This window comes from Saccopteryx leptura, chromosome 2, assembly GCF_036850995.1.
Source record: "Saccopteryx leptura isolate mSacLep1 chromosome 2, mSacLep1_pri_phased_curated, whole genome shotgun sequence".
Classification (NCBI taxonomy): Eukaryota; Metazoa; Chordata; class Mammalia; order Chiroptera; family Emballonuridae; genus Saccopteryx; species Saccopteryx leptura.
Genome location: NC_089504.1, coordinates 323728933 through 323755370, shown reverse-complemented (window position 1 = coordinate 323755370; position 26438 = coordinate 323728933). Strand labels below are relative to the sequence as shown.

General features: G+C 39.3%; 2 protein-coding genes across 3 annotated transcripts in view; both read right to left on the bottom strand.

The window, feature by feature from the left end:
• BRIP1 (BRCA1 interacting helicase 1) overlaps positions 1-6364 on the bottom strand; it is a 152574-nt gene extending 146210 nt beyond the window's left edge. The window contains exons 1-3 of the mRNA XM_066363158.1: positions 6198-6364; positions 4490-4612; positions 3240-3351 (exon numbers count right to left, since the gene is read on the bottom strand). Coding sequence (XP_066219255.1) covers positions 3240-3351; positions 4490-4585 — 208 coding nt within the window. The 5' untranslated portion in view covers positions 4586-4612; positions 6198-6364. The remainder of the gene's footprint in view (positions 1-3239; positions 3352-4489; positions 4613-6197) is intronic.
• Positions 6365-8495: 2131 nt separating this feature from the next.
• INTS2 (integrator complex subunit 2) overlaps positions 8496-26438 on the bottom strand; it is a 62265-nt gene continuing 44322 nt past the window's right edge. For both annotated transcript variants that reach the window (XM_066363155.1, XM_066363156.1), the window contains exons 18-25: positions 25022-25223; positions 23416-23541; positions 17781-17979; positions 12811-13062; positions 12349-12456; positions 12111-12216; positions 10650-10826; positions 8496-10560 (exon numbers count right to left, since the gene is read on the bottom strand). In XM_066363155.1, the coding sequence (XP_066219252.1) occupies positions 10391-10560; positions 10650-10826; positions 12111-12216; positions 12349-12456; positions 12811-13062; positions 17781-17979; positions 23416-23541; positions 25022-25223 (1340 nt within the window). In that variant the 3' untranslated portion in view covers positions 8496-10390. The remainder of the gene's footprint in view (positions 10561-10649; positions 10827-12110; positions 12217-12348; positions 12457-12810; positions 13063-17780; positions 17980-23415; positions 23542-25021; positions 25224-26438) is intronic.

Genomic DNA, 26438 nt, shown 5'->3' with positions numbered 1-26438 from the left:
TTTCATTTTTCTGAAGCTGGAAATAGGGAGAGACAGTCAGACAGACTCCCGCATGCGCCCGACCGGGATCCACCCGGCACGCCCACCATGGGGCGGCGCTCTGCCCACCAGGGGGCGATGCTCTGCCCATCCTGGGCGTCGCCATATTGCGACCAGAGCCACTCTAGCGCCTGGGGCAGAGGCCGAGGAGCCATCCCCAGCGCCCGGGCCATCTTTGCTCCAATGGAGCCTTGGCTGTGGGAGGGGAAGAGAGAGACAGAGAGGAAAGCGCGGCGGAGGGGTGGAGAAGCAAATGGGCGCTTCTCCTGTGTGCCCTGGCCGGGAATCGAACCCGGGTCCTCCGCACGCTAGGCCGACGCTCTACCGCTGAGCCAACCGGCCAGGGCTTATTGCTATTTTTCTTAATCACAAATTTGAAAGTTCAATGTGTCAATAATAAAGTAAGCACTAAAAGGGTTAAATCATTCCCACATTACACTTCTATTTCACACAGAAACATATTTCATGATGTATCGATTTTTATACATGTATCAAAATACATTTTAAGGCCCTGGCCCTCTTGGCTCAGAGGTAGAGCATGCATGTCAGCTGGCATGTGGATGTCCCGTGTTCGATTCCCAGTCAGGGCACATAAGAGAAGCAACCATCTGCTTCTCTACTCCTCCTCCACCAACCCTCCCTCTCTCTCTTCCCCTCCCGTAGCCATGGCTCAATTGGTTCAAGCACATTGGCAAAGGGTGCTAAGGATGGATTCAAGGATCTTCTGCCTCAGGCTCTAAAAATAGCTCGATTGCAAGCATGGCCCAAGATGGGCAGAGTATCAGCCCCAGACAGGGGTTGCCAGGTAGATCCAGTCAGGGTGCATGCAAGAGTCTATCTCCCCTCCTCTCACTTGGAAAAGAAAGAAAAAAAATACATTTTAAGGTCAATATTGAAATTAAATGAAACAGGTAATATTTAATACTTAACTATAATACAGGATTATAATGCTTACACTGTGTGCTTATGTATATATTTAAATACACAATTCATAGATATAAAAAAGCTAAATAATTTTTTTCTCTAAAGAGGCTAACGTTATTTTTCCATCTGTATTACATAAATACTACTAATTCTATTTTCCAGAATCTCTCATTAAAATTTTAAGTTAGCTTGACCAAGTGGTGGTATAGTGGATAGAGTGTCAGATTGGGATGCGGAGGACCCAGGTTTGAAACCCAGAGGTCACCGGCTTAAGCACGGGCTCACCCGGCTTGAGTGGAGGCTCACCAGCATGAGCGTGGGATCACAGACATGACCCCATGGTCACTGGCTTGAGCCCAAGGTCGCTGACTTGAGCAAGGGGTTACTCGCTCTGCTGTAGTCCCCGGTCAAAGCACATATGAGAAAGCAATCAATGAACAACTAAGGAGCTGCAACAAAGAACTGATGCTTCTCATCTCTCTCCCTTCCTGTCTGTCTGTCCTTATCTATCCTTCTCGCTGACTCTCTTTGTCTCTGTCAAAAAATAAAAATAAATAAGGTATTAACATATCTTATTTTTCCCCAAAGATTAACATCATTTAGCCTGACCAGATGGTGGCACAGTGGATAGAGGGTCGGACTGGAACACAGAGGACCCAGGTTCAAAACTCTAAGGTCGCTGGCTTGAACACGGGCTCATCTGGCTTGAGCAAGGCTCACTAGCTTAAGCCTGAGGTCGCTGCTTGAGCAAGGGGTCACTCGCTTTGCTATAGCCCTCAGTCAAGGCTACATATGAGAAAGCAATCAGTGAACAACTAAAATGCCGCAACAAAGAATTGATGTTTCTCATCTCTCTCCCTTCCTGTCTGTCCCTATCTGTCCCTCTCTCTGTCTCTGTCTCAAAAAAAAAAATCATTTAGCATCAAAACAGACAACTAAAAGCATATATATTTACTTTCTACCTTTAATATTTAATAATCTAACCAGTAGCACAAACATTTCCTTTCAAAAAGCATTATATATCATATAATACATTTATACCGTTCATACATATATATACACCCACACATATACACATATACATACATACACGTACATACCCATGGTTAACTTTAAATTCTGCTAACACTTTACATCAAAGCAATCTAATTATGAAAATAAAGTGTATCCAATGTTGTATTTCAGATTCATTATGTGTATTAGATAGTCTTTCATAAAAGTAAATGTTATTAGGCATTTGTTGGCAAATAAGTTTATAGAAAATAATATTCATAAAAACAATATTATACAAATGTTTATCAGGCATCCAAACAAGTAGGAAGATCAACTAGAATGTTTTCTTTTTTTATATATTCCATGTTTTAATGTTATGAGAAAGGAACAGATAAGCAAGGATATTAAAGAATTTACTCAACCCCCCCAAATTATGCCTATATGTTATAGCATCATGACAGCCCCATCTCTTAAATCTTTTATTCATTTTAAAGAGAAGAGAAAGAGAGAAAGAGAGAAAGAAAAAGAGAGACAGAGAAGGGAGGAGGAGCAGGAAGCATCAACTCCCATATGTGCCTTGACCAGACAAGTGCAGGGTTTTGAACCAGTGACCTCAGTGTTCCAGGTCGACGCTTTATCCACTGTGCCACCACATTGCATCTTTTACATAAAAATTATCATAATTATTTGACAATAACTAAGCATGCCAAAATTCTTATATATACTCTGAACTATTAGATTGTTATGCTCAAAATTGTTTTGGGATTAACTGAACATATTTTGCCATATTTATACTTTTGGAAGATATACAACATTATAAAGAAACATTTTAGCCTGACCAGGCAGTGGCGCAGTGGATGGAGCGTTGGACTGGGACACGGAGGACCCAGGTTCGAGACCTCGAGGTCGCCAGCTTGAGTGCAGGCTCATCTGGCTTGAGCAAAAAGCTCACCAGCTTGGACCCAAGGTCGCTGGCTCGAGCGAGGGGTTACTCGGTCTGCTGAAGGCCTGTGGTCAAGGCACATGTGAGAAAGCAATCAATGAACAACTAAGGTGTCACAATGAAAAACTGATTGATGCTTCTCATCTCTTTCCATTCCTGTCTGTCTGTCCCTATCTATCCCTCTCTCTGTCTCTGTAAAAAAAAAAAAAAAAAAAAAAAAATTTAAAAGAGAATACTTTTAAGCTAGAACATAGATGATTCATCATTCTGAATGAAAAATACTTTATTATATTTCTTGAGGTCCCAGGAGGCAACCTCAAGATAGCAATCCGCTACTTACCACTAAGAGACTGCTGCCATGCTAAAGCAGAACAAAGTAAGGCTAAGCTTTTCCCGCTTCCTGTAGGGCTTTCCAACAAACAATGTTGCTTAGTGTTTAATCCTCTGACAATCTATGGACAAAAAAAAATTTATAAAAGTCAATAAACAGTTTATTTCATTAGGGTCTCTATCAGAAGTACAAATACAACAAGGGGAAGTAGTGTTGCACTTCAGAGAACAAAGCAACAGCCGAGGGGAGAACTAGTGTTTAGTTAAATCTAGACCGTATTTGTTTATACCTCTCCCTAAAATTACATTGAATTTAAAATCATATCACACACAAAAGAGATAAAAAAAGCAAGCTGTGCCTTAATTATGTAAGCATCATCATTTCTAAAACTAGAATACACTAACATAGTTGCTGAAAACATAATAGAGGATACTACTATATTTATCTCCAAAACTTTTCCACACTAATACAAGGAAACAGGTATAATAAAGTTCCTAACAGTGCTATTTATAATTGAAAAAGACTGTAAACAACCTAAATCTCTATCAGAAGGACAATGGACCAAAACATTCTGGCACAGTCATATAATGTAATACTATAAAGCAATTAAAAAGAATTAATTAATAGGGCTACATCTTAAAAATGTTAAGTTCCCCCCCAAAAAATCAAGTTCTACAGAAAGATAGGTGTCATACCATTGTGTAAAATTCAAAATTATGTAAAAAATACTTGATATTGTTTATAGATGCATACAAATGTCATAAACATATTAAAACATTGCTAAGAAATTCAGGATACAAGTAATCCTGTTACTTGTAAACAAAGTAAAAAGTAAATATGGCAAAATATTAAGATATAACAAAGCTGGAAAGTTGGTTCAATCAAGTTTGTATATTAATTTTCAATATGATTTAAATAGCTCAAAAAGACTATGGTGAGTATGGTGACAAAATATTCTATGTGAAAGATAGTAAAGACTTTGTAGAAAGCAGTAATTCTATTAAGTAGAAGTTCCAAATGAGCTGAGAACATTGTCCAGAAAGTTCTCCTTTGCCTCCTGACTAATCATGGACATAAACAGTTTAGCAGTGATCAGTGTTATTTTTTCAAAGGTTAGATGTTTTTCAATAAACCCAGCAAATATTTTCAATCCATTTATCATCTGAGAAATAAATGTAGTCACAGACTCAATGTACGTTATGAATTATAGGCATTTGTATCTTAGTAAAGATTTGAAGTAACTGCTGAAAAATACTTACAGAATTCATCATGGCAAGCTGTGATGGATAAGCTTTACAAGGAAAGTTAATCTTCACCCCACCAATTATATATTCAGACCATGTTGAAGACATCATACTTTCGTGTTTACTTCAGATTGCTAACTGCAACACAAATGAAAGTCAATATTGAGCCCTGGCTGAATGGCTCGCTTGGCTGGAGCATTGTCCTGCAATGCAGAGGTAGTTAGTTTGGTCCTTGGCCAGGGACCAAATAAACAGATTGATGCTTCTGTCTCCCCTTTACCCCCTCCTCTCTCTGGATTCAATTAAAAATAAATAAATAAATAAACATTCAAAGAAAACCAGATGCCCAAAACTAGGACAGAAATCTAGAAATAAAAACTGGAATATATAAACAAAACAAATGGAGGTAAAAGCATTTCCTGGTCTCAAAAATCACAGTGGTTGAGCGCATGCATGCCTTGGACTCTGACAAATCTGGATGTGTAACCCCACTCTGCCAAAGTGGTGGACCAGGAGTTAGGACGCAGAGGTTCTAGATCAGGTTGTGCCAACTCAGATATGTGATCTTGATCATGTCTCTTCACTTCTCTAGCCTAAGATCCTTACCTGTAACAATCCTTCATTTAAAAATTGTAAGGGAAAAACTTCTCAGCATATACATAGCAGGTGCTCAATAATTCTTACTTTAAAGGTCCGTCTGGTAATATGGAAAGAAGTGGGCTTTGGAGTAAGGCAACCTAAGTTAGAATCACTTCACCTCCCAGAGCCTGTTTCTCCCTCTGTGAAATAGATAGAATTTTTATGCAAATTAGCCAAGCACTGATTTAAGAATAGGTAATGTGCAGAATGTGTCTGAACGGGGGTCTGACAGAGAGGAAGTGATCTACTTTAACCTCTGCCTCTTCTAAACCACTCTTTCTTAACCTGGGATCCACAGACGTCATTCAGAGACTGATCTCTTGATAGTGCAGGTGAAAGTTTCTCTGCAAAACTGCATTTTTATGAAAAGAAAGTTCATAGATTTCTTATTCCCAGAAATACGTCCTAAGGGAATAACTGAAAATAGAGAGGGAAATGGTACACATTGTTATGAACTGAGGGATTATTTGCAACAGTGAAAAAAAAAAAAAAAGGTAAATTCAATCCAGGGGTGGAGGGATGGTTAAAAACAGCAATTCCCTAGATTATGAAGCCAGTAATAACCTTAACCACAGCTAAAAGTGTTCCAGACGAAGAATCACTGTTCTAACCTATCTGTTTTTAATATCTTGTGATTCTCTCTCTGAAGCTCGGAGAATGGGATCTGGTGGAATCTAAATCCTTTTTCTGAATCAACACTCAACGCTGGCCTAACGACTCAGATATTACCTAGAAATCAACCCGTCCCCTTGGCCCAGTTGTGGCAACAAGCCTCTCAGAAAAGGGTAGCTTCACCCAAATATTGAATCAAGAAAGGAAAAGAAAAACAGCTGCATTCGCCGTCGCCCAGGCCGCTGAGTGAATTGCGGGGCCCCGGGCAAATAGCAGGCCTTTGCTCCAAGAAGGTGAGGACAAGCTCCCTCCTACCCGGGTTTTCTTCCTCGTACTTCTCCCCTCCCTCGGCCAGGAGAGATCCCCGAAGGGCCGATAACCCGTCGACAAGCTGAGCCCGCCAGGCGGCCGAGCGAAAGCAGAAAGAACCCTCTGTCAGGCTTCGCGCCCTCCTCGCGGCGGACAGACTTACCTGGTCTGAGGAAAACCGAAGCAACGCTCACCCGGCTCCAATTCACAGGAGAAAACCGATATCCGCGAGCAAACAAAGCAGAGCCCCGCTACCGAAGAAAGGTCACAAGACTCCCTCACTCACTACCTGGACTGCTACCGCCCTGCCCGGTCGCAGAGCCGCGGCCGCTTTATTTCCTCTCTCCGGTTCTCAACAGTCCCGGACGAATTCCCGCCTCCCACTCCCGCGACTCGCAGCAGCCAATCGACGGACGAGCTCAGAGAACCAATCGCACGCCAAGACCAGAAATCAACCAACCCCGGCGCGGTGTTAGGGCACGAGACTTCTGCACCCAATGGAAACCTCGCGACGAAGAGACCTGTGGTAACTGGCAACTTCAGAAGATGAACGGGAAGAGTGGACAACTCCGCGTAAATCCCCGGAATTTAAAGGAAAAGAGAGCACTCCGTTAGACTTTTTGAAACCGGTGATTTAACCCCTTTATCAGACTTTTGGAAATTCAAGGTCTTCTTCTTAAGGTCTTTAGGTAAAGGTAGAGGAAACGCCTTTAAGCCTTGCCGAGTTCTTCTCTAAGCGTTCTTCAGTGCCGCCGGATTCAAATTTCCGAACTTTTCGATGCCCAGGGTATCGAAAGAAGGAGGCGGGAACTGCTGGACTACTGAACCAAACTAGGAGAAAAGATTCCTTGACAACGGGTTACAGTGTCTCAATAATCAAGGCTTTCCCAAGTACCAAATTCAACCAGAGAAACGCTCTCGAGGTCTCTCCAACACCAGATTACGTTCTTTCACCTTCATTAAGGCTTATTATCCCTCCTAAAAATCAGTTTATTCTTCTTTGCCAGTAAGTACATTTCAGTTTCCTCAGAGGTAGACGGTTAATCATGACCTTGCCAAAAAATTTTTTAATTCTGTAAAGCCAAAACTTGGCTTATATAGTAGATTACCAAAAAAGGAAAACCTGAAACAGTTTCTCGTATTCAAGAAACTACTTTGGGGAGAGGTTTGCTGCAGGAGAGATCAACAGCAGGACAGTCGGTTTGTCTGTCTCACTCGTAGTTTTACTACATCTTCCCCAAATGACAAAACTTTACTAAAAATAAACTCTACTCTTTAGTAATTCAGGCTCAGAAATTTATCCTGAAGAAGTAATCTTTAAGAGAAAAAGTAACAATACCTCAATTGAAATATTGTAATATGGAGGAAAAAAATCATAAACTTCCCAGCCTAGTAATAGGAAGATGGTTGTATCAATTCAATCATTATGAAGCCAATAAAATAATTATAAAAACTAAACAGCCTGAAGACAAATTCTATCAGTTAAATATTGATAAAAAAAAAAAAATTTTAAAGGCAAACTCCACACTTGGGTGTTACAAATTCTGTTATGTTAAAATATAAGCAAAGGTAAAGAGAAGGTACAAAACTAATTTACTGTTGGCCCTGGCCGGTTGGCTTGGTGGTAGAGCGTCGGCCTGGCGTGTGGAGGTCCCCAGTTCGATTCCCGGCCAGGGCACACAGGAGAAGCGCTCATCTGCTTCTCCACCCCTCCCCCTCTCCTTCCTCTCTGTCACTCTCTTCCCCTCCCGCAGCCAGGGCTCCATTGGAGCAAAGATGGCCCGGGCGCTCGGGATGGTTCCTTGGCCTCTGCCCCAGGCGCTAGAGTGGCTCTAGTCACGACAGAGCGACGCCCCAGAGGGGCAGAGCATGCGGGAGTCTGTCTAACTGCCTCCCCGTTTCCAGCTTCAGAAAAATACAAAAAAACAAACAAAAAAAAAACCTAATTTACTGTTAAAACTGGAATAAAGGTTAATTTATAATGATAAGTCCCTAAAATTACCTTCATTTTTAGAGAGGAGATAGAAGAGAGAGAGAGAGACAGAAGGGGGGAGGAGCTGGAAGCATCAACTCCCATATGTGCCTTGACCAGGCAAGCCCAGGGTTTCAAACCGGCAACCTCAGCATTTCCAGGTTGACGCTTTATCCACTGCGCCACCACAGGTCAGGCCCTAAAATTACCTTCAAATTGTTATTCTATTTTTACAAATTTTTTTACATGTCAAATCTTTTAAATAACTGCTCCAAGGTAACTACTCTAATTTCTCTCTCTTAAATGTATAAGGCTCTCAATTGACTCTGACGTTGTGTTGCCATTTGATGTTTGTGACAGAACATAAAGAGATCCACCTGGGCTCTAGAGCCAGTCAGTCCTGGATTCCAGTTCCTTGGAATGAAACAAAATACTACAACTTCATTTCATAAAGAATATGAATGTTTATAAACCAATATTCAAAATAGCTGCACACATCTGTTTTTCACTTGAATAAAAAAATCATATTGTTGACAAACTTTATAACCTTAACTTAAAATACATTAATATTAACATTTACTAATATATTTACACATTTTTTTACATCATCCATCAACAAATCTGATGAGAAACAGCATATGTTATTATTTTAACACAGCAGGTTTTGACCAGTCTGAAAATTGATCCAGGAATGTGCACTTAGTTAGAAAATATATTTCAACATATATCAACCTTTTCTGGATTCCTAGAGGTTCCCTACTCATACAAAATATCCCTAAGTCTCAGTTTAAAAACAAAACAGGTGTATTTATTCTTTAAAGACTACAAAACTGCCTTATTTAAAAATATGAAAATTCTTACGGTATTTTTTAAATGCTTTTATTTTTCACAAAAATTACTTAACTGAACATAAGCATCTACCATCTATGATACTGTACACTTCATGATTTGAAATTTCTCATATAATACCCTTATGAGGTAGGACCAGTAGTGATCCCTTTTTACAAAGGAGGAACATGAGATGTGAGTATCTGCTAGCAAAACAAGGCTTTTCACCGCCCTAGATGGGCAGGGCACTGCCCCCTAGTGGGTTTGCCGGGTGGATTCCAGTTGGGGCACACGCAAGAGTCTGTCTGCCTCCCCTCCTCTCACTAAAAACAAACACCACGCTTTCTTACTAGCCTGCCTACTTTCTTTTACAAGTGAAGAGGTCTGTGTTAAGTGGGGGGCAGAAGGAAGTGTGTCTGCCATTCAGATATATCTCAGAAAGCAAAAGGAAGTAAGTACCTTCTACAAAGGATATTTAATTAAGGGGAAAAAATGAGTATTATGGATTACCTGAATGCATCTACCTAATAATCAGTGGAAGTTACTAATGGAGGACTGCAAAATTCTTCAGCAACATGGTATTTTCATTTGTTTTTTTCTGAGGTCCAAACACTGTATATGTTTTCTTACTCAAAGACTTTCTAAAAATTATGTGAATTATAATCCTGATGACAAACTCTTTAATCTAGTGGGTTTTATTACTCTGAAACTTAAATAAGTACCAATGTATTTCTGACCACTAAATAAATTAGGAAAGCATTATAAAAATAAAATTTAAAAATCTAAATGAGACCCTCCTTTCAGATTCTTCTCTGCATGATGTTTCTGTACATATTTTTAAACCAGTATCTTAAAAGCCCAAATTATTCAAGTATCTCTTCAAACATATGGCTTTACATGTTAGTAAAAATTGAAGCAAATATGTAAAAATCTTAAAATACTCATTTTTAATTTTATGGAAACCATTTACAAAAAGCTATCTGCCTTTTTGAAAGCCATCTCAACAACGTTTCTTGAGAACTGCATTCCACCTTGCATTAATTACTATTACTTCCATTTCAAATTTCAGAGATTTCTATTTGGGTATTTTAATTCCTTAATTTTTCCTGAATTCTTCCTTTTTCTCCCTCTCATCATTGCATCTTTGTCACACTCTGTTACTCACAGTTAAAATAAATACTTGGGCTACCCACAAACTCATTTTTATAAGAAATTAAAGACATGGCAGTTCTTCTTTACTTCAAAAGCTAAAAACAAGGACTAATTTTCCACTAATGAGTTTCATTTTCCACTAATGAGTTTCTTAAATGTGCCCCCAATACAAAAAAAAAAAGTTTGGCTGCTACAATATAAACATACCATCAAAGTAGATCCAAAGAACTGCCAACCAAATACAAGCAAGTATAATTCTCGAGAATTCTAAATTGTATTCACATTGAACTGAATCATTTTAGTAATTCCAAGATATTATTGTTACCATTCTGTTTGGAGTTGCTATAAGATACAGATTCATATCAGCCATACATAGCAAACAGCTTCATTCTTTTAAGCTCTTTTTAAATTCCACTAACACTCATGTTTATTATTTCAATGATTGTGTTTTCAATACAATGACAGAGCTGTACATCAGGATCCATGCTTCCATTGTCCCTGGATCCATTTTTGTAAGACAGATCTTTACAGAGTCCAGACCATCTGCTTGGTTTCTCCTTTATATGTTGAAGACCTAAAACCACAAGGAAAAAATAAATTAAGAAATCTAAAAAGAATTTTGTTTGGGATACTAAATAAGTCTGAAAATAAGCTACTACTTACGTGTAATGATTGGATCAATATCTCTTGTCTGAGTGGCAACATCAGAGGCACAGACTTGCCCTATTTGGATCAGCAAAGACATAATATCTTCATACAGTGGAGGAAATGCTCGACAAAAAGAAACCAAACTTGGCAGAGTTGGCATAAAAAAAGCATATCGCTTAGCCTGTGTTAAAACTGTTGGAAAGAATGAAACAGAATTGTTGTCTTTACAACTATCAATTCAACATACATGGCCTATACGATATACTGAGTACCATGTTCTGTGCTGAGGATACTTAATTCTCTAAGACACGGCCAGCCCCTGTCTCTAGGGAGCTCACAGTCCAGTAGTCAGCTGTCATCCAACATACAAATTCTTATGCCTACGCACTGATATGTGCATCACATGCATTGTTTCACTTAATTCTCACAATCTTATGAAGAGAGTATTATAATATCTAATTTTACATGAGAAAACTCTTAAGTAAAACATAGAGCTTAATAAACTTGTTCAAGGCAACACAGCCAATTAGTGGTGGAGTTGGGATTGAACTTGGGCAGTTTAAGCTCTTAACCACTACAAATATATAATTATAACATTAAGGCGAATACAACTGAAAGAAAAATGAGCAGGGTATTACAGAAGAAAAAATATGAAATTAACTAAGCTATTACTTTTAAAAAATTGAATTATAATTCCTATCTTTTAACTTATTGTCATACCATTTTACTCAACAAATTGGAAGGTGGTTAGAATGTTAGGTTATGTTTTAGAACAGGGGTCGGGAACCTATGGCTCACGAGCCAGATGTGGCTCTTTTGATTCCTGCATCTGGCTCGCAAATATTTAATAAAAAAATAATAATGTTAAAAATATAAAACACTCTCACGTATTACAATCCATTCATTTCCTACCGCTTATGTTCATGGTTGCGGGTGGCTGGAGCCAATCACAGCTGTCCTCCAGGACAACACCAAATTTTTATTAAATAATGCATAAGGTACATGGGTTGTATGGCTCTCACGAAATTACATTTTAAAATATGTGGCGTTCATGGCTCTCTCAGCCAAAAAGGTTCCTGATTCCTGTTTTAGAACTTAAAAGAATAAGTTCTAAAGTAGAGAGTTCTAAAGTAGAGTTCTAAAGAATAAGTTCTATATCTTATTTACACAAATGATTATATTTTTCTGTAATACTAAAAATGTGTAATGATTATAATTTATTTTCTATGGACATAATTAAATTCAGAAAGTAGGCTTGATTTCCATTTATAAAACATGGGAAGCTTGTTATTTATTATAAACCTATTTATCGTCATTCACAAAATGAAAGATACAATTTGCCTACCTTTTCATCTCTACTGTAAAAATCACGTATAATAGAAAAATTTTCATTAGATGGCATAAATTCACTAAATTCAGAAAAACAATTGTACTTCTTTATGTTAGTTCTGTCACTGATGTTGGGTGGATACACACCTGTCAGCAAAGTTCCCATGACATTGACGGCTAAGCGGGCCACACTGAGTGACTTTGGTAATGCATACTGGATACACAAATGAGAAAGCAACTGGATAGCAAATATCTGCAAGACAAAATCCAAATATTACATGGTTCTGAACAGTATCTTTAAGTATTAAAAATTACCAAATGTTTTATAGAAGTAGTAAGACTAGAGAGAGATCAAAATTTTCCTAAAGCTCTGCGGGCTCATTACCTGTTTTTCAAGTTCTGGCTGTGCAATAAGCTCAGGTATGAAATCCAGACAGATGTGCATAGACGGAATACCCGCAACCGTCAGCGGCAAAAGTTCACATGGATAACCCTATCTCAACAAGAAAGGAAGGGAAAGCTATTCATAAAATAAGTGTCAGTGAAATACGGATAAAAATATAAAGGAAAGTTTCAGTTCCCTTATGTAAAAGTTGCTCAGAGGACCCCTGCCCTACACCTACCCTGGCCTTTCACGGTTCTGATGCACTAGAATAGAGATAAATTATCTAAGCACTTAAGAGCCTGAAATAAAATCTAAAAACTCTGATTTTTCTCTATAATGCAGAGGAGCATGATTATTTGTATGATCTCCAGTTTCTAAACGATCCCTGATAATTTAGTATTAAATCGCACCCTGCTGCAAAAATAAAGTTCAACCACAAAACATCATTCTTTGAAAACAGACCTGAAAGTGAACAAGCTTAGCAATGTTGGGATCTGCAATGTACATTTGGTGCAACAAACAACAGATAAGGCACTGGACTTCTCGAAGGTTACAAAGCAAATTGTCTTCTCCTTCCTCCATTCCCTGATTTGGAGTGCTGGTAGTAATAACACTCTGAGTATTCCTTAGCAAGCTGTCTGGATGGATACCCTTTTCTTTCTCCTCTTCAGTCGGTAAGCAGATCTCCAAGAGAATCTGGACAGCTGCACTATCCTACAAGCAAATAAAACAGTGAATTTAAGTTTCTGAGAAGTTTGTTTGAAAATAAATCTGATTTCGTTTTCCCATGAACAGAAGTAAAAATAACAGAGGTCCTTCTAAGGAAAAAAGTGAGCAATCCATAGGGCAGTGGGTCTCACCTTTTTTAGGATTATGAACCCTTTTAAGAATCTGAAGAAAACTATACACCCTTTACTTATAAAAATTAACATATATACATAAGCACATTGCATAAATTCAGGATGGTTCATATCCCTGAGGCAGATCCATGGATCCAGTTTACGAATATCTACTAGAAGATTTTTCTGATTCAATGACATGCACAACATGCCCTCAGCAAAAACTACTTCTACCAAAATCTCCTTTCCTTCTTCATAAATTCCTGCTTCTCCCATGACCCTACCCTACATTCCCCTCTTTTTCTCACCTAGCTAATAATTCCACTAAAGATGGTGGTTAATGGCCCTGGCTTGTGGCTCAGTGGATAGAGCATCAGCCCAGCATGTGGATGTCGTGGGTTCAGTTCCCAGTCAGGATACACAGGAGAAGCAACCATTTGGTTTGTTACTTCTTTTGCAAAAATCTGCTTTTCTTCCACTCCCTCTCCTCCTTCTTTCCTTCTACTTCTCCTGCAACCAGTGGCTGAGTGGTTCAAATGTGGCCCCAGGCACAGAGGATGGCTCAGTTGGTCTCAACGTGTCAGCCTCAGGCCCTAAAAACAGCTTGGCACTCAAGCATCGGCCATAGATGGGGTTGACAGGTGGATCCCAGTTAGGGCACATGCAGGAGTCTGTCTCACTATCTCCTCTCCTCTCACTCAAAAATAAATTAAATTAAATAAATTAAAAAGATGGTGGTTGATAATTAATGCCTAAAAGTCACTTCCCAAAGCTCTTCTCCATTTTAACTTGAAGATGGGCTCTTTAAGGCCCTGGGTTTTTTTTGGGGGGGAGGGTTGTGATTGAGACAGAGAGTCAGAGAGAGGGATTGATAGGGACAGACAGGAAGGGAGAGAGATGAGAAGCATCAGTTCTTTGCTTTCACACTTTAGTTGTCCACTGATTGCTTTCTCATGTGCCTTGACCAGGGGGCTACAGCAGAGCAAGTGACCCCTTGCTCAAGCCAGTGACCGTAGGCTCTAGCCAGTGACCTTGGGATCATGTCTATGATCTCACACTCAAGCCAGCAACCCGTGCTCAAGCTGGTGAGCTTTTTTGCTCAAACCAGATGAGCCCACGCTCAAGCTGGCGACCTCGGGGTCTCGAACCTAGGTCCTCCACATCCCAGCCCGACGCTCTATCCATTGCGCCACCACCTAGTCAGGCAAGGCCCTGGTTTTGTTAGGCAAAATTCTATCTTACCATCCATTCCACCTATACAACTCAATGTTGCTCAGCCTACAACCTAGAGTGTCACTTCATGAAATAGTAGTTTCCTAAGGGGTGATTTACTTGATGTCCCTCCATGTAACGGAGAGCTATAGTCACTCTCATCTAGCAGGAAGGAGAAAAAAAAAAGACTCTATGATACGCACCACTGAAAGACATTGCCTGAAGAAAACAACTGCTTCATCAGTTTAAGAACTTAATTAAAGCCCTAGGCCCTGGCCGGTTGGCTCAGTAGTAGAGCGTCTACCCGGTGTGTGGAAGTCCTGGGCTCAATTCCTAGCCAGGGCACACAGGAGAAGCACCCATCTGCTTCTCCACCCTTCCCCCTCTCCTTCCTCTCTACCTCTCTCTTCCTTTCCCGCAGCCAAGGCTACATTGAAGCAAAGTTGGCCCAGGTGCTGAGGATGGCTCCATGGCCTCTGCCTCAGGCGCTATAATGGCTCTGGCCAAAACAGAGCGACACCCCTGATGGGCAGAGCATCACCCCCTGGTGGGTATGCCAGATGGATCCCAGTCAGGCACATGCGGGAGTCTGTCTGACTGCCTCCCCACTTCTAACTTCGAAAAAATACCACAAAAAAAAAAAAAAGGACTTAATTATAAAGTAAGGTTATGGACCGACCAGGTGGTGGTGCAGTGGATAGAGCATCAGACTGGGACCCAGAGGACCCAGGTTCAAAACCCTGAGGTCGCCCAGCTTGAGAGTGGGCTCACCAGCTTGAGCATGGGGTTGCTGGCTTGAGCCTAGGATCACAGACATGACCCCATGGTCACTGGCTTGAATCCCAAGGTCACTAGTTGAGCCCAAGGTCACTGGCTTGAGCAAGGGGTCACTCACTCTGCTGTAGTCCCCACCCCAGTCAAGGCACATCTGAGAAAGCAATCAATGAACAACTACGGTGTTGCAACAAAGAATTGATGCTTTTCATCTCTCTCCTTCTTGTCTGTCTGTCCCTATCTGTCCCTCTCTCTGTCTCTCTTGCTAAAAGAAAAATAAAAGAAAGGAAGGTTAGGCTTACATTATAATCACTAATAAAGTAGCTTAGCTTTATTTTATAATCATCATTCTTGGATTGAGGGATGTTTGGTTTAGGGTTATTATTTTATTTTGTTTATGTTTGTAGACTTTGTGGAGCTAGACTGACTGCTCAGGCTTGAATCATAGCTCTGCCACTTACTAGATGTGTAACACTGAGCAAGCCACTTAACCTCTGGGTCTCATTCTCCTATAAAAACGGAGATGATAATACTCCATACCTTGTAGGCTGTTTGTAAAGATTAAATGAGTTAATATATGTGAAGAACTTGGAATAACACCCAGCACAAAGTAAGCATTATATATATGGTAGTTTTTATGATTCTCAATGCCTTATTTGAAACTCTGGGGGCCAGATTTATTTTAGAACTCAGAATTATTTTTATTGAAATATTATATAATGCCTCCAGCAGAGACTAGGATAGCACATTATAATCAAAGATATTAAAATTTCTGCAGCAAAGCATATCAATATTCACATTTAGTGGGATAAAGGCCATAAACAGGTTCACATCAATTCAAGTTTTGTCACAAATAAGGTCAATCAGGTTTTTCTGTGAAGTGAATTAACCTCAAAATACTTCAATTTTCATAGTCTTTTGGATATCTGTATTATAGATAAGGGATTATAGACCTATGTTATTACTTTATTTCCTCTTATTGCCAATGAAAAGATTTCAGAAAATATATTTTAATATTTATTTATTTATTTATTTTTATTTTAGCCAGAGAGAGACAGACAGGCAGGAAAGGAGAGAGATGAGAAGCATCAACTCATAGCTGCGGCACCTTAGCTGTTTATTTGTTTGTTTGTTTTTTGTATTTTTCTGAAGCTGGAAACGGAGAGGCAGTCAGACAGACTCCCGCATGCGCCTGACCAGGATCCACCTGGCATGCCCACCAGGGGGCGATGCTCTGCCCATCTGGGGCATTGCTATGTTGCGACCAGAGCCACTCTAGCGCCTGAGGCAGAGGCCATGGAGCCATCCCCAGCGCCCGGGCCATCTTTTGCTCCAATGTAGCCTTAGCTGCGGGAGGGGAAGAGAGAGACAGAGAGGAAGGAGAAGGGGAGGGGTGGAGAAGCAGATGGGCGCTTCTCCTGTGTGCCCTGGCCTGGATCGAACCCAGGACTTCCGCACACCAGGCCGACGCTCTACCACTGAGCCAACCGGCCAGGGCCTTTAGCTGTTTATTGATTGCTTTCTCATACGTGCCTTCACTGGGGGGGGGGGGGGCCTCCAGCTGAACCAGTGAACCTTGCTCAGGCCAGCAACCTATGGACTCAAGCCAGAAACCACGATCCCACACTCAAACCAGTGAAGCTTCACTCAAGCTGATGACCTCAGGGTTTCAAACCTGGGTCCTCAGCATCCCAGGCTGATGATCTATCCACTGTGCCACTGCCTAGTCAGGCTGAAAATATATTTTAAATTCAAAAAATATTTCTACTCTGCAGACTCTGAACATTTAATCACATATCTCTTTTATTATTCAAAATAGCTGCTTAAGGCTTCCGTAAAATTCTATATTGTTATAAAACTTTTATAAATATAAAATTGAACTGCTTCTCACTGTCACAGTATTTACCACTCTTGACATTTTATTATACAAAGGGGTGGGCAAACATAGGTTTACAGTTGTTTGTACAGAAAATAATAGAGCCTGACCTGTGGTGGCACAGTGGATAAAGTGTTGACCTGGGACACTGAGGTCACCAGTTCGAAACCCTGGGCTTGCTCGGTCAAGGCACATATGGGAGTTAATGGTTCCTGCCCCTCCCCATCTTCCTTCTCTCTCTGTCTCTCTCTACCCGCCCCACCTCTAAAATGAATAAAAATAAAATATTAAAAAATAATAATAATAATACAATAATTAGTAAGTAATAATACAAGAATAAATTGGGTTTCATGTACTCACAACTATAAACCCATGTTTGCCCACCCAAGTGTGTACACACACACACACACACACACACACTTCTTATTCTGATTGTCTCCACCATTAAATTTTTCCATCATTTGATTTTAAGGAGCAAAAGTCTTATATTTTGTTAATATATAACTCTTATTTAAGTGACTATCAAATTGTATCATGAGGACTATTCTTGATTTTACTAATGGTCCATCTGATATTTAGAAGTAAAGTAACACCATTACAGTATGCTTTTAATAAAAGGAATGCATACTATGTCATCTTTGTACATAGAGAGCATAATAAGCCTTCTATTTAACACTGACTATATTAACAGGGAAGCCCTTGTCCTTTTTGACTAAACTTTACATTATTACCTGAGCAGCCAGTAACGCATTTTTCAGTTCTTCTCTAGTAACTTCCGGGCCATCAGTCTGTCCAACTAAACCTAATGTATTATTCTGGGAAGGCCTATCTTGTTCTGCTGTTTCCTTCAGATGAGCACTAAGGTAGGCTTTGGACGCAAGAAGATATCCATTCAACATGTGTAGAGTAATATCCATCAGTGGGGGACATCTAAATCCAGAAAGAAGAAAAATATGTGAGAAAATATAAATTGACAAATTAGCCGGAACAGAATCAATCAAATGAACTTGAACAGTGCCTAAAAAACCTGAAAAGAGTAAAGTAACACTTTTCCCACTGAAATATTTATCCTCAAAATAAAGTTTAATATGCCTTATTCTCTGTATTTCAAGATTATATAAATAGTATTAATTTCATCTTACCAGCTATAGTCAAATATAATGTAAGCCCTAGAGAAAAAATTCTTTTTTTGCAGAAAATGGCACTACCAGTAAATCTCTTAGATGTGATCCTGCAAAACAGCTGTCTTCAAAGAGAAATACTCTATTATGAATAAGATAAAGGAAACTGAAGCAGAATACTATTCTTTCTACTCATAATTATTGCTTCTTTGGAGCAAGGCAGCAAGACAACTCTGTATTCCCAAGAGTGCTTTATCCACTTGACCTGGAGAAATTATTTACTGAGCCTTGGTTTCCTCATCTATAAAGTAAATTTATTCATTCCTCAAAGACTATTACAAGTCACATTTAAGTGAAATAAGAGTATAAGAATTAAGTGTAAAAAAGAAACAAGAAAAGATAAAGTGATAAACACTGAAATTTTATAACTATGGCCTTAGAAAAATCTGAAAGACTTATTAGTCTACCACAAAAAGAACTAGTATGAGAGCATAAAGAGGCATTACAGCTTTGTTTATAACTGAAACACTGGAAAAGCTTAAATGTCCATCAATATTGTCAATGGTTTTTGTGAACTAACCAACTTTTCTATAATAAATACGTATGTATTTATAGTGGAAAAAATATGTAAATGACTAAATAAACTATGGCAATATTTCCCAAAATTGAAGATAAGAATTACCTGGGGTACTTATTAAAAAAAAAATTCTAAGCTCAAATCCAGACATTCTATATCAGAGTTTCTGGAGGATAGACCTGGTAATCTATCTATGAAACATTATGCAACAGTTAAAGTAAAGAAGGTAGAACTTTGCATACTGATATGAAAAACATGTTGAGAAGAGTAGGTTTAAATAATAATAATAATTCCCAAAAAATACTACTACTACTATTTTTTAAAACTATCCAAAACAGCCTGACTAGGTGGAGATGCAGTGGATAGAGCGTTGGACTGGAATGCGGAAGACCCAGGTTCGAGACCCCGAGGTCGCCAGCATGAGCACGGGCTCATCTGGTTTGAGCAAAAAGCTCACCAGCTTGGACCCAAGGTCACTGACTTGAGCAACGGGTTACTCGGTCTGCTGAAGGCCTGAGGTCAAGGCACAGATGAGAAAGCAATCAATGAACAACTAAGGTTTCACAACGAAAAACTGATGATTGATGCTTCTCATATCTCTCTGTTCCTGTCTGTTCCTATCTATCCCTCTCTCTGATTCTCTCTCTGTCTCTGTAAAAAAAATTAAATAAAACTACCCAAAACAAATATTTCTATTTATAATTTGTAAATACATAGAAAGTAAAGTTACATACACACCATTCTGACAACAAAGTTTCCTCTGGAGATGGAACTATGATTGGTCAAAAGAGGACAAAGAGGAGTTTTGCTTTAGCAATGGCAGCATGGTAGATATGAGAAACAGTAAGATTTCTCATGGCAGACCTTTCTATTGTTGTTAAAACTCCTTGTTTATTCACATATTAATTTGTATTATGAAAACTTTTATACATACATAAAAGAGGGAACATTACAATGAACCTGCAAGAACTCATCACCCAGCTTCAACAGTTGTCTACACATAGCCTGTCTGATTTCATCTATTCCTCCATCCACTTTCCACAACCACCAGTGGGTTAGTGCCAAGCAAATCCTAAACATCACATAGTTTTATATGTGTATATATTTTCATATTGTTTGATTTTTTTAAATACATGTAAATGATCACTCAGTTAAAAAAAATTAAATTTTAGGCCCTGGCCAGTTGGCTCAGTAGTAGAGAGTTGGCCTGGCATGTGGATGTCCTGGGTTCAATTCCAAGTCAGGGCACACAGGAGAAGAGCCCATCTGCTTCTCTTCCCTTTCCCTTTTCCCTTCTCTCTATCTCTCTCTTCCCTTTCAGCAGCCAGGGCTCTGTTGGAGCAAGTTGGCCCCAGGTACTGAGAATAGCTCCATGGCCTTGCCTCAGACACTAAAACAGCTCATTTGCTGAGCAACAGAGCAACACCCAGATGGGTAGAGCATCACCTGGTAGGGGGCTTGGCGTGTGGATCCCAGTCAGGGTACATGAGGGAGCCTGTCTCTCTGCCTCCCCGCTTTTCATGTAAGAAAAATTTTAAAAGAATAAAAATATTTTTGTAATTAAATTTTTAAAAATGAACAAAACTAAAAGGCAAAGTTATAGAATAAAGAAAAAACAGCAATATATATGTGTACACAACCACAAAGAGCTAATATTCTTTATAAAGAACTCTTCAAATTGAAAGAGATTAGCAATCTAATAGAAAGGTGAGATAAGTCTGACCAGGAAGTGGCACAATGGATAGAGCATCGAACTGGGACATGGAGGACCCAGATTCGAAACCCCAAGGTCACTGACTTAAGCGTGGGCTCATCCGGCTTGAGCACGAACTCACTGGCTTGAGCATGAGGTTGCTGGCTTGAGCACGGGATCATAGATATAACCCATGATCGCTGTCTTGAGCCCAAAGGTCGCTGGCTTGAAGCCCAAAGTTGCAGGCTTGAGCCCGAGGTCACTGACTTAAAGGGGTCACTTGGTCTGCTGTAGCCCACCGGTCAAGGTACATATGAGAAAACAATCAAACAACAACTAAGATGCCACAACAAAGAACTGAGGCTTCTCATCTCTCTCCCTGTCTGTCCCTCTCTCTGTCTCTGTCAAAAAAAAATTCCAGGCTACAAACACATTACATATAAATGACAGTATAATTTGACAACCTACTGAACTGGAGGCAATTCAGGTGAAAGGCTATCTATCTACTTAAGTGGATTTTTAATACTGTACTGATAAATTGTTTTAGAAGTGGCTCTTTTCTAGAAGTGTTATTCACTATTGTTTTCCTTTTATTAGATACTTAATTTCACTTATACTTTATATTCTTCTGCTTCCTATTTCCTATGAGATTTTGATTGCCAAATCATATTTGGTTGACTTTGCAGATTTGCTCACCTCAAGAATATCATTCCCACATTTGATATGTGATGAGTCTAATCATAGAGTATGTCTTAGTTAGTCTTTACTCCAGTTTCTTTCCCCTCTAAAATATCTAGTACAAAGCTTCCCTACCTAAGTTACCACCTAAATGACCTTTTGGGCCTAATATTTAAGGCTCGCCACAGTAAGGCTCCCAAACTAACATTCCAATTCTAAAAGTCTGATTTTCGCAAAAACATACACTTCCACACGTCCTTTTCATTCTTATGTCTACTTTTGCTTATACTATCTGTTGGCCCACAATACCTTCCTTGACCCCTAACCATCATCATTGTAGCATCTGTTCATTCAAATCTTATTTTTATCCTTTAAAATACTACTCAGGGCCCTGGCCAGCTAGCTCAGCAGTAGTGTCGGCCCAGTGTGTGGAAGTCCCGGGTTCAATTCCCTGCCAGGGCACACAGGAGAAGCGCCCATCTGCTTCTCCACCCCTCTCCCTCTCCTTCCTCTCTATCTCTCTCTTCCCCTCCTGCAGCCAAGGCTCTATTGGAGCAAAGTTGGCCCAGGCGCTGAGGATGGCTCCATGGCTTCTGCCTCAGGCACTAGAATGGCTCCAGTTTCAACAGAGCAATGGCCTGAATGGGCAGAACATCGCACCCTACTGGGCATGCCAGGTGAATCCTGGTCTGACGTATGCAGGAGTCTGTCTCACTGCCTCCCTGCTTCTCACTTCAGAAAAATTAAATAAATAAATAAGAATATTACTCAGGTCTCACTGCCTCCACATCTTCCCTGAACATTTATCAGTATTCATTTACTATACCATTCATCTACTTATTACCATATTATTTAATTTTTCAGTTGTCTTATCTCCCCATGCAGGTGATAATCACTTTAAAAGCAGGGCCCTCACCTGACTAGACGGTGGCGCAGTGGATAGAGCATCGGACTGGGATGCCGAGGACCTAGGTTCGAGACCCCGAGGTCACCAGCTTGAGTGCGGACTCATCTGGCTTGAGCAAAAAGCTCAAGCAAGGAGTTACTCAATCTGCTGAAGGCCCGCAGTCAAGGCACATATGAGAAAGCAATCAATGAACAACTAAGGTGTCGCAACAAAAAACTGATGATTGATGCTTCTCATCTCTCTCCGTTCCTGTCTGTCTATCCCTGTCTGTCCCTCTCTGACTCTCTCTCTCTCTCTGTCCCTGTAAAAAAAAAAAAAAGAAAGAAAGCAGGGCCCTCAAGATATATCTTTGATATTATTTAGTATAACAACTAGAAATCCAAATATTCTGCTCCTTGAGGTGAAGCCACTTCAAAGCAATTTAGTTAAGCAATTGGCAAGGAATTACAGACAAATGTGGAATCACAACTAAGGATGGCAAAAGATCCCAGTTTTAATGTATGTAACGATTCACAATAAAACAATTTATTTCGTGACAGAGATACAGAGAGAGAGAGAGATAGAGAGAGGGACAGACAGGAAGGGAGAGAGATGAGAAGCATCAATCCTTTGTTGCGGCATCTTAGTTGTTCATTGATTAATTTCTCATATGTGCCTTGTCCAGGAGGCTCCAAAAAAGACCCTTTCCTGAATCCAGCAACCTTTGGGCTCAAGCCAGCGACCATTGGGTCATGTCTATGATCCCATGCTCAAGTCAGCAACCCCATACTCAAGCTAGCGAGCCCATGCTCAAGCTGGATGCACCTACACTCAAGCTGGCGACCTCAGGGTTTTGAAATCTGGGTTCTCTGCATCCCAGTCCGATACTCTAACCACTGTGCAACCGCCTGCTCAGGCAATAAACCAATTTTTAAAAGCTTTTTCAACAATGCTAGAAAAAATGGAATTATTCTTTACTGGTCTTGCTCTGAAAGTTATTCTACTTTTTTATTAATTAATTTATTGATTGATTGATTTTAGCAAGAGAGGAAGGGAGAGAGAGACAGTAATGAGCTGTTTCTGTATGTTGCCCTGACCAGGGATCAAGTCAGCAACCTCTGCACTTTGGGATGATGCTCTAACCAACCAAGCTATCCAGCAGGGCTGAAAGTTATTATAATACTTAACTGAGGGTTGCCAACGCCATGACATTTCTTTAACACTGGGTTTTCTTAATCATATATTAAATATTAAACTGAGTATATAGTTCATGAACATAGATGACAAAAAACAAAAACTTCAAAGGTCGTACTGCCAATTATCTGTAATATAAGTTTAAACTGAATTTCTTCTATTTCTTTGACTCTCCAAAGTATAACTCTAATAAAAATGAAATTGAAATAATACATACCTGTGTACCCTCTGATCACATCTTAGGACAATGAGAGGATCTATCATCAGGTCATTCTGAGTATACTTTTGTTGTCGAACAAACTTTATTGAAGGTTGAAGGGCATTAGCTGTCATTACCCACAGCCTGATGAGAGAATAATCACACATTCAAAAACAGGTATATTATCATTGAAACCCGTAGCCATCCAGTCCTTTCTATTTTACAAAGATATATTCAGGGAAAAAGATAGAAAGCTGGTGTGAATAGGCCTGACCTATGGTGGCGCAGTGGATAAAGCATCGACCTAGAACGCTGAGGTCACCAGTTCGAAACCCTGGGCTTGCCTGGTCAAGGCACATATGGGAGTTGATGCTTCCTGCTCCTCCCCCTTTCCCTCTCTTTCTCTCTCTCTCCATCTACCTCTATCTTTCTCTCTCTCTCCTCTCTCAAATGAATAGTCTTAAAAATTTTTTTAAAAACTGGTGTGAATAAACTTCAAAAAATGAAAAACTACAGAAATCTAACCTATGGTTATGTCTCTAAAACAAATAAAGATAAACCAGTAAACAAGTAGTTTTAAAAATCTTTACTGCTGTAATGGAATAATCATGGCATATAAAACAAAAATCTGAATTAAAACCTCAGTAATACCATATTTGCTTTTACTCTATGTAAGTCAGTGAGCTTCTATGAACTGTTTCCTCATCTATGAAACAAATACAATATAATACCTATAATTGAAATAATAGTTATCAAGGTGCTTTCAAACTATATCTGGCCCCACAAATTAAGTCACTGTCAGATATTTATCATCATAAATTTTAATATGAGGTATCACTTTGAGATGAGACTATACATACACATCAACAGACTACAAAAGTTATTAACCTGACATCATATAATATTCTAAAACGGAAAGGAGGAGGCAGACCTTATATACTATTTAACTTCTAAAGTTATGTCCATTTATTAATTTTCTGTTAATTTTCTTATAATCAATTTCTATTAAATTAATTTACTTACAAATATAAAAATTAATTTACTTTTAATTTTAAATTATTTTTTAATTTAAAAAGTATAAACATTCCCAAACCTACTGAATCAAAATCTCAGGTTAAGTCAGCCCCGTATTTTTTCAGACTCAGTGTCTCCAATATAATCTATGGACCAATAGAGACCCATTTGACTCAAGACAAAATAATTAATCCAGTGCTCTATAAATTTTACTGCACGCTGAAATCACCTACGGAATCATTTCAATTCCCAAAGTTTGACTCCACCCACAGACATTCTGATACAATTGGCATGGGTTACAACTTAGGGATCAAGAGTTTTAAAAGCTCTCTAGGTAATTTGGAGCCACTGCAATGATGACCACAATTAGTCACAAGTGACTACACATGAGGGCTCATTTTTAAAGAACTTGCTCAAGTTAGAAATACCTTAAGATTTCTGTTTCTGAATATAAATTTTATTCTTTTCCTTAAAGTTATAACAATTCTTTAATTAACGAAGGATTTAAATTGTGAAATAGTCAACAATATTTTTAACATTTAGGTTTAGGTTATTATATATAATCACTGCTATACATTTATCTATTCCATAAACAATACATTAAAATTACCTTCTAGGCATCACAGTATTAAGAACCATCCACAGTTTATTAACTCTTTGAAGAATTCGCCGTGGAACCCCTGAATTCAACAGCTGGTTCATATTGGATGTTAATACTTCTGCATATGGTATAAGTTCACTGGCAGAGAGTAGAGTCAAGTGTTCTAGAATCTGCATCACTTGTGTGTGACTTACTGGGACACCTGAAAATGCTAAAAGAAAAACTTAGCAGTCACAATCTAAATTTTACACAGCTTACCAAATAGAAGTAATATTGCTCTTTGAGCCTGACCAAGCAGTGGTGGAGTGGATAGAGCATTGGACTAGGATGCGGAGGACCCAGGTTCGAGAACCAGCTTGGACCCAAGGTCACTGGCTCAAGCAAGGGGTTGCTCGGTCTACTGAAGGCCCCGGTCAAGGCACATATGAGAAAGCAATCAATGAACAACTAAGGTGTCGCAACAAGAAACTGATGATTGATGTTTCTCATCTCTCTCTGTTCCTGTCTGTCTGTCCCTATCTATCCCTCTCTCTAACTCTCTTGGTCCCTTAAAAAAAAAAAAAAATATATATATATATATATAATATATATATATTGCTCTTTGCTCTGTCAGAGTACAGGCCAAGCAAATCAAGAAAACAATGTTGCTTAAAAAAAATAAAATTCTCCATCCTAGCTCTAGTTTTAGCTATACTTAAAGGCCTTGAGAAAAATTCATGTTAAGTGTAGTTATTTCATAAAGAACCAAAAATACTTCATTTTTAAAATTCACATTAGTGATTCAAAGACAAATGTCATTTCCTTGGTAATTCAGATTGATTTTAAAAAATGACTAAAACATGAAATTATCCCTTAGTGTTGCTTTTGGTAATAGCCTTCATTTGAAGGATTCAAACTTGTTTATTTTTTTATTCTTTTGGGGTTAGGGGGTGGTGGTGGTGGTGGTGGTGGGCGTCGTTGGTGGTGTGGAGGGGTGGGGTTTTAAAAAGTGGTGGTGAGGGATTCAAACTTCTTGATACCACCTGACCAGGTGGTGGCGCAGTGGATAGAGCATCAGCCTGGGACGCAGACTCACAAGCTTGAGCCCAAGGTCACTGTCTTGAGCAAGGGGTCACTGGCTCGGGTGCAGCCCCCCCACTCCCCAGTCAATTTATGAGAAAGCAGTCAATAAACAACTAAGATGACTCAACAAAGAATTGATGCTTCTCATCTCTCTCTTTTCCTGTATGTCTGTCCCTATCTGTCCCTCTCACTAAAAAAACAACAATAAAAACTTCTTAATACCTTCTTCTGGGTATCCCCCTTTACAAGTTGTAAGCACTCAGCAGATTGCTGTTAGTAAACACTATCTAAACTGTGCTCTTCAATAGAGTAGTCACTAACCCTATCTAGCTATTGTGCACTTGAAAGTAGTTGGTCCAAAATA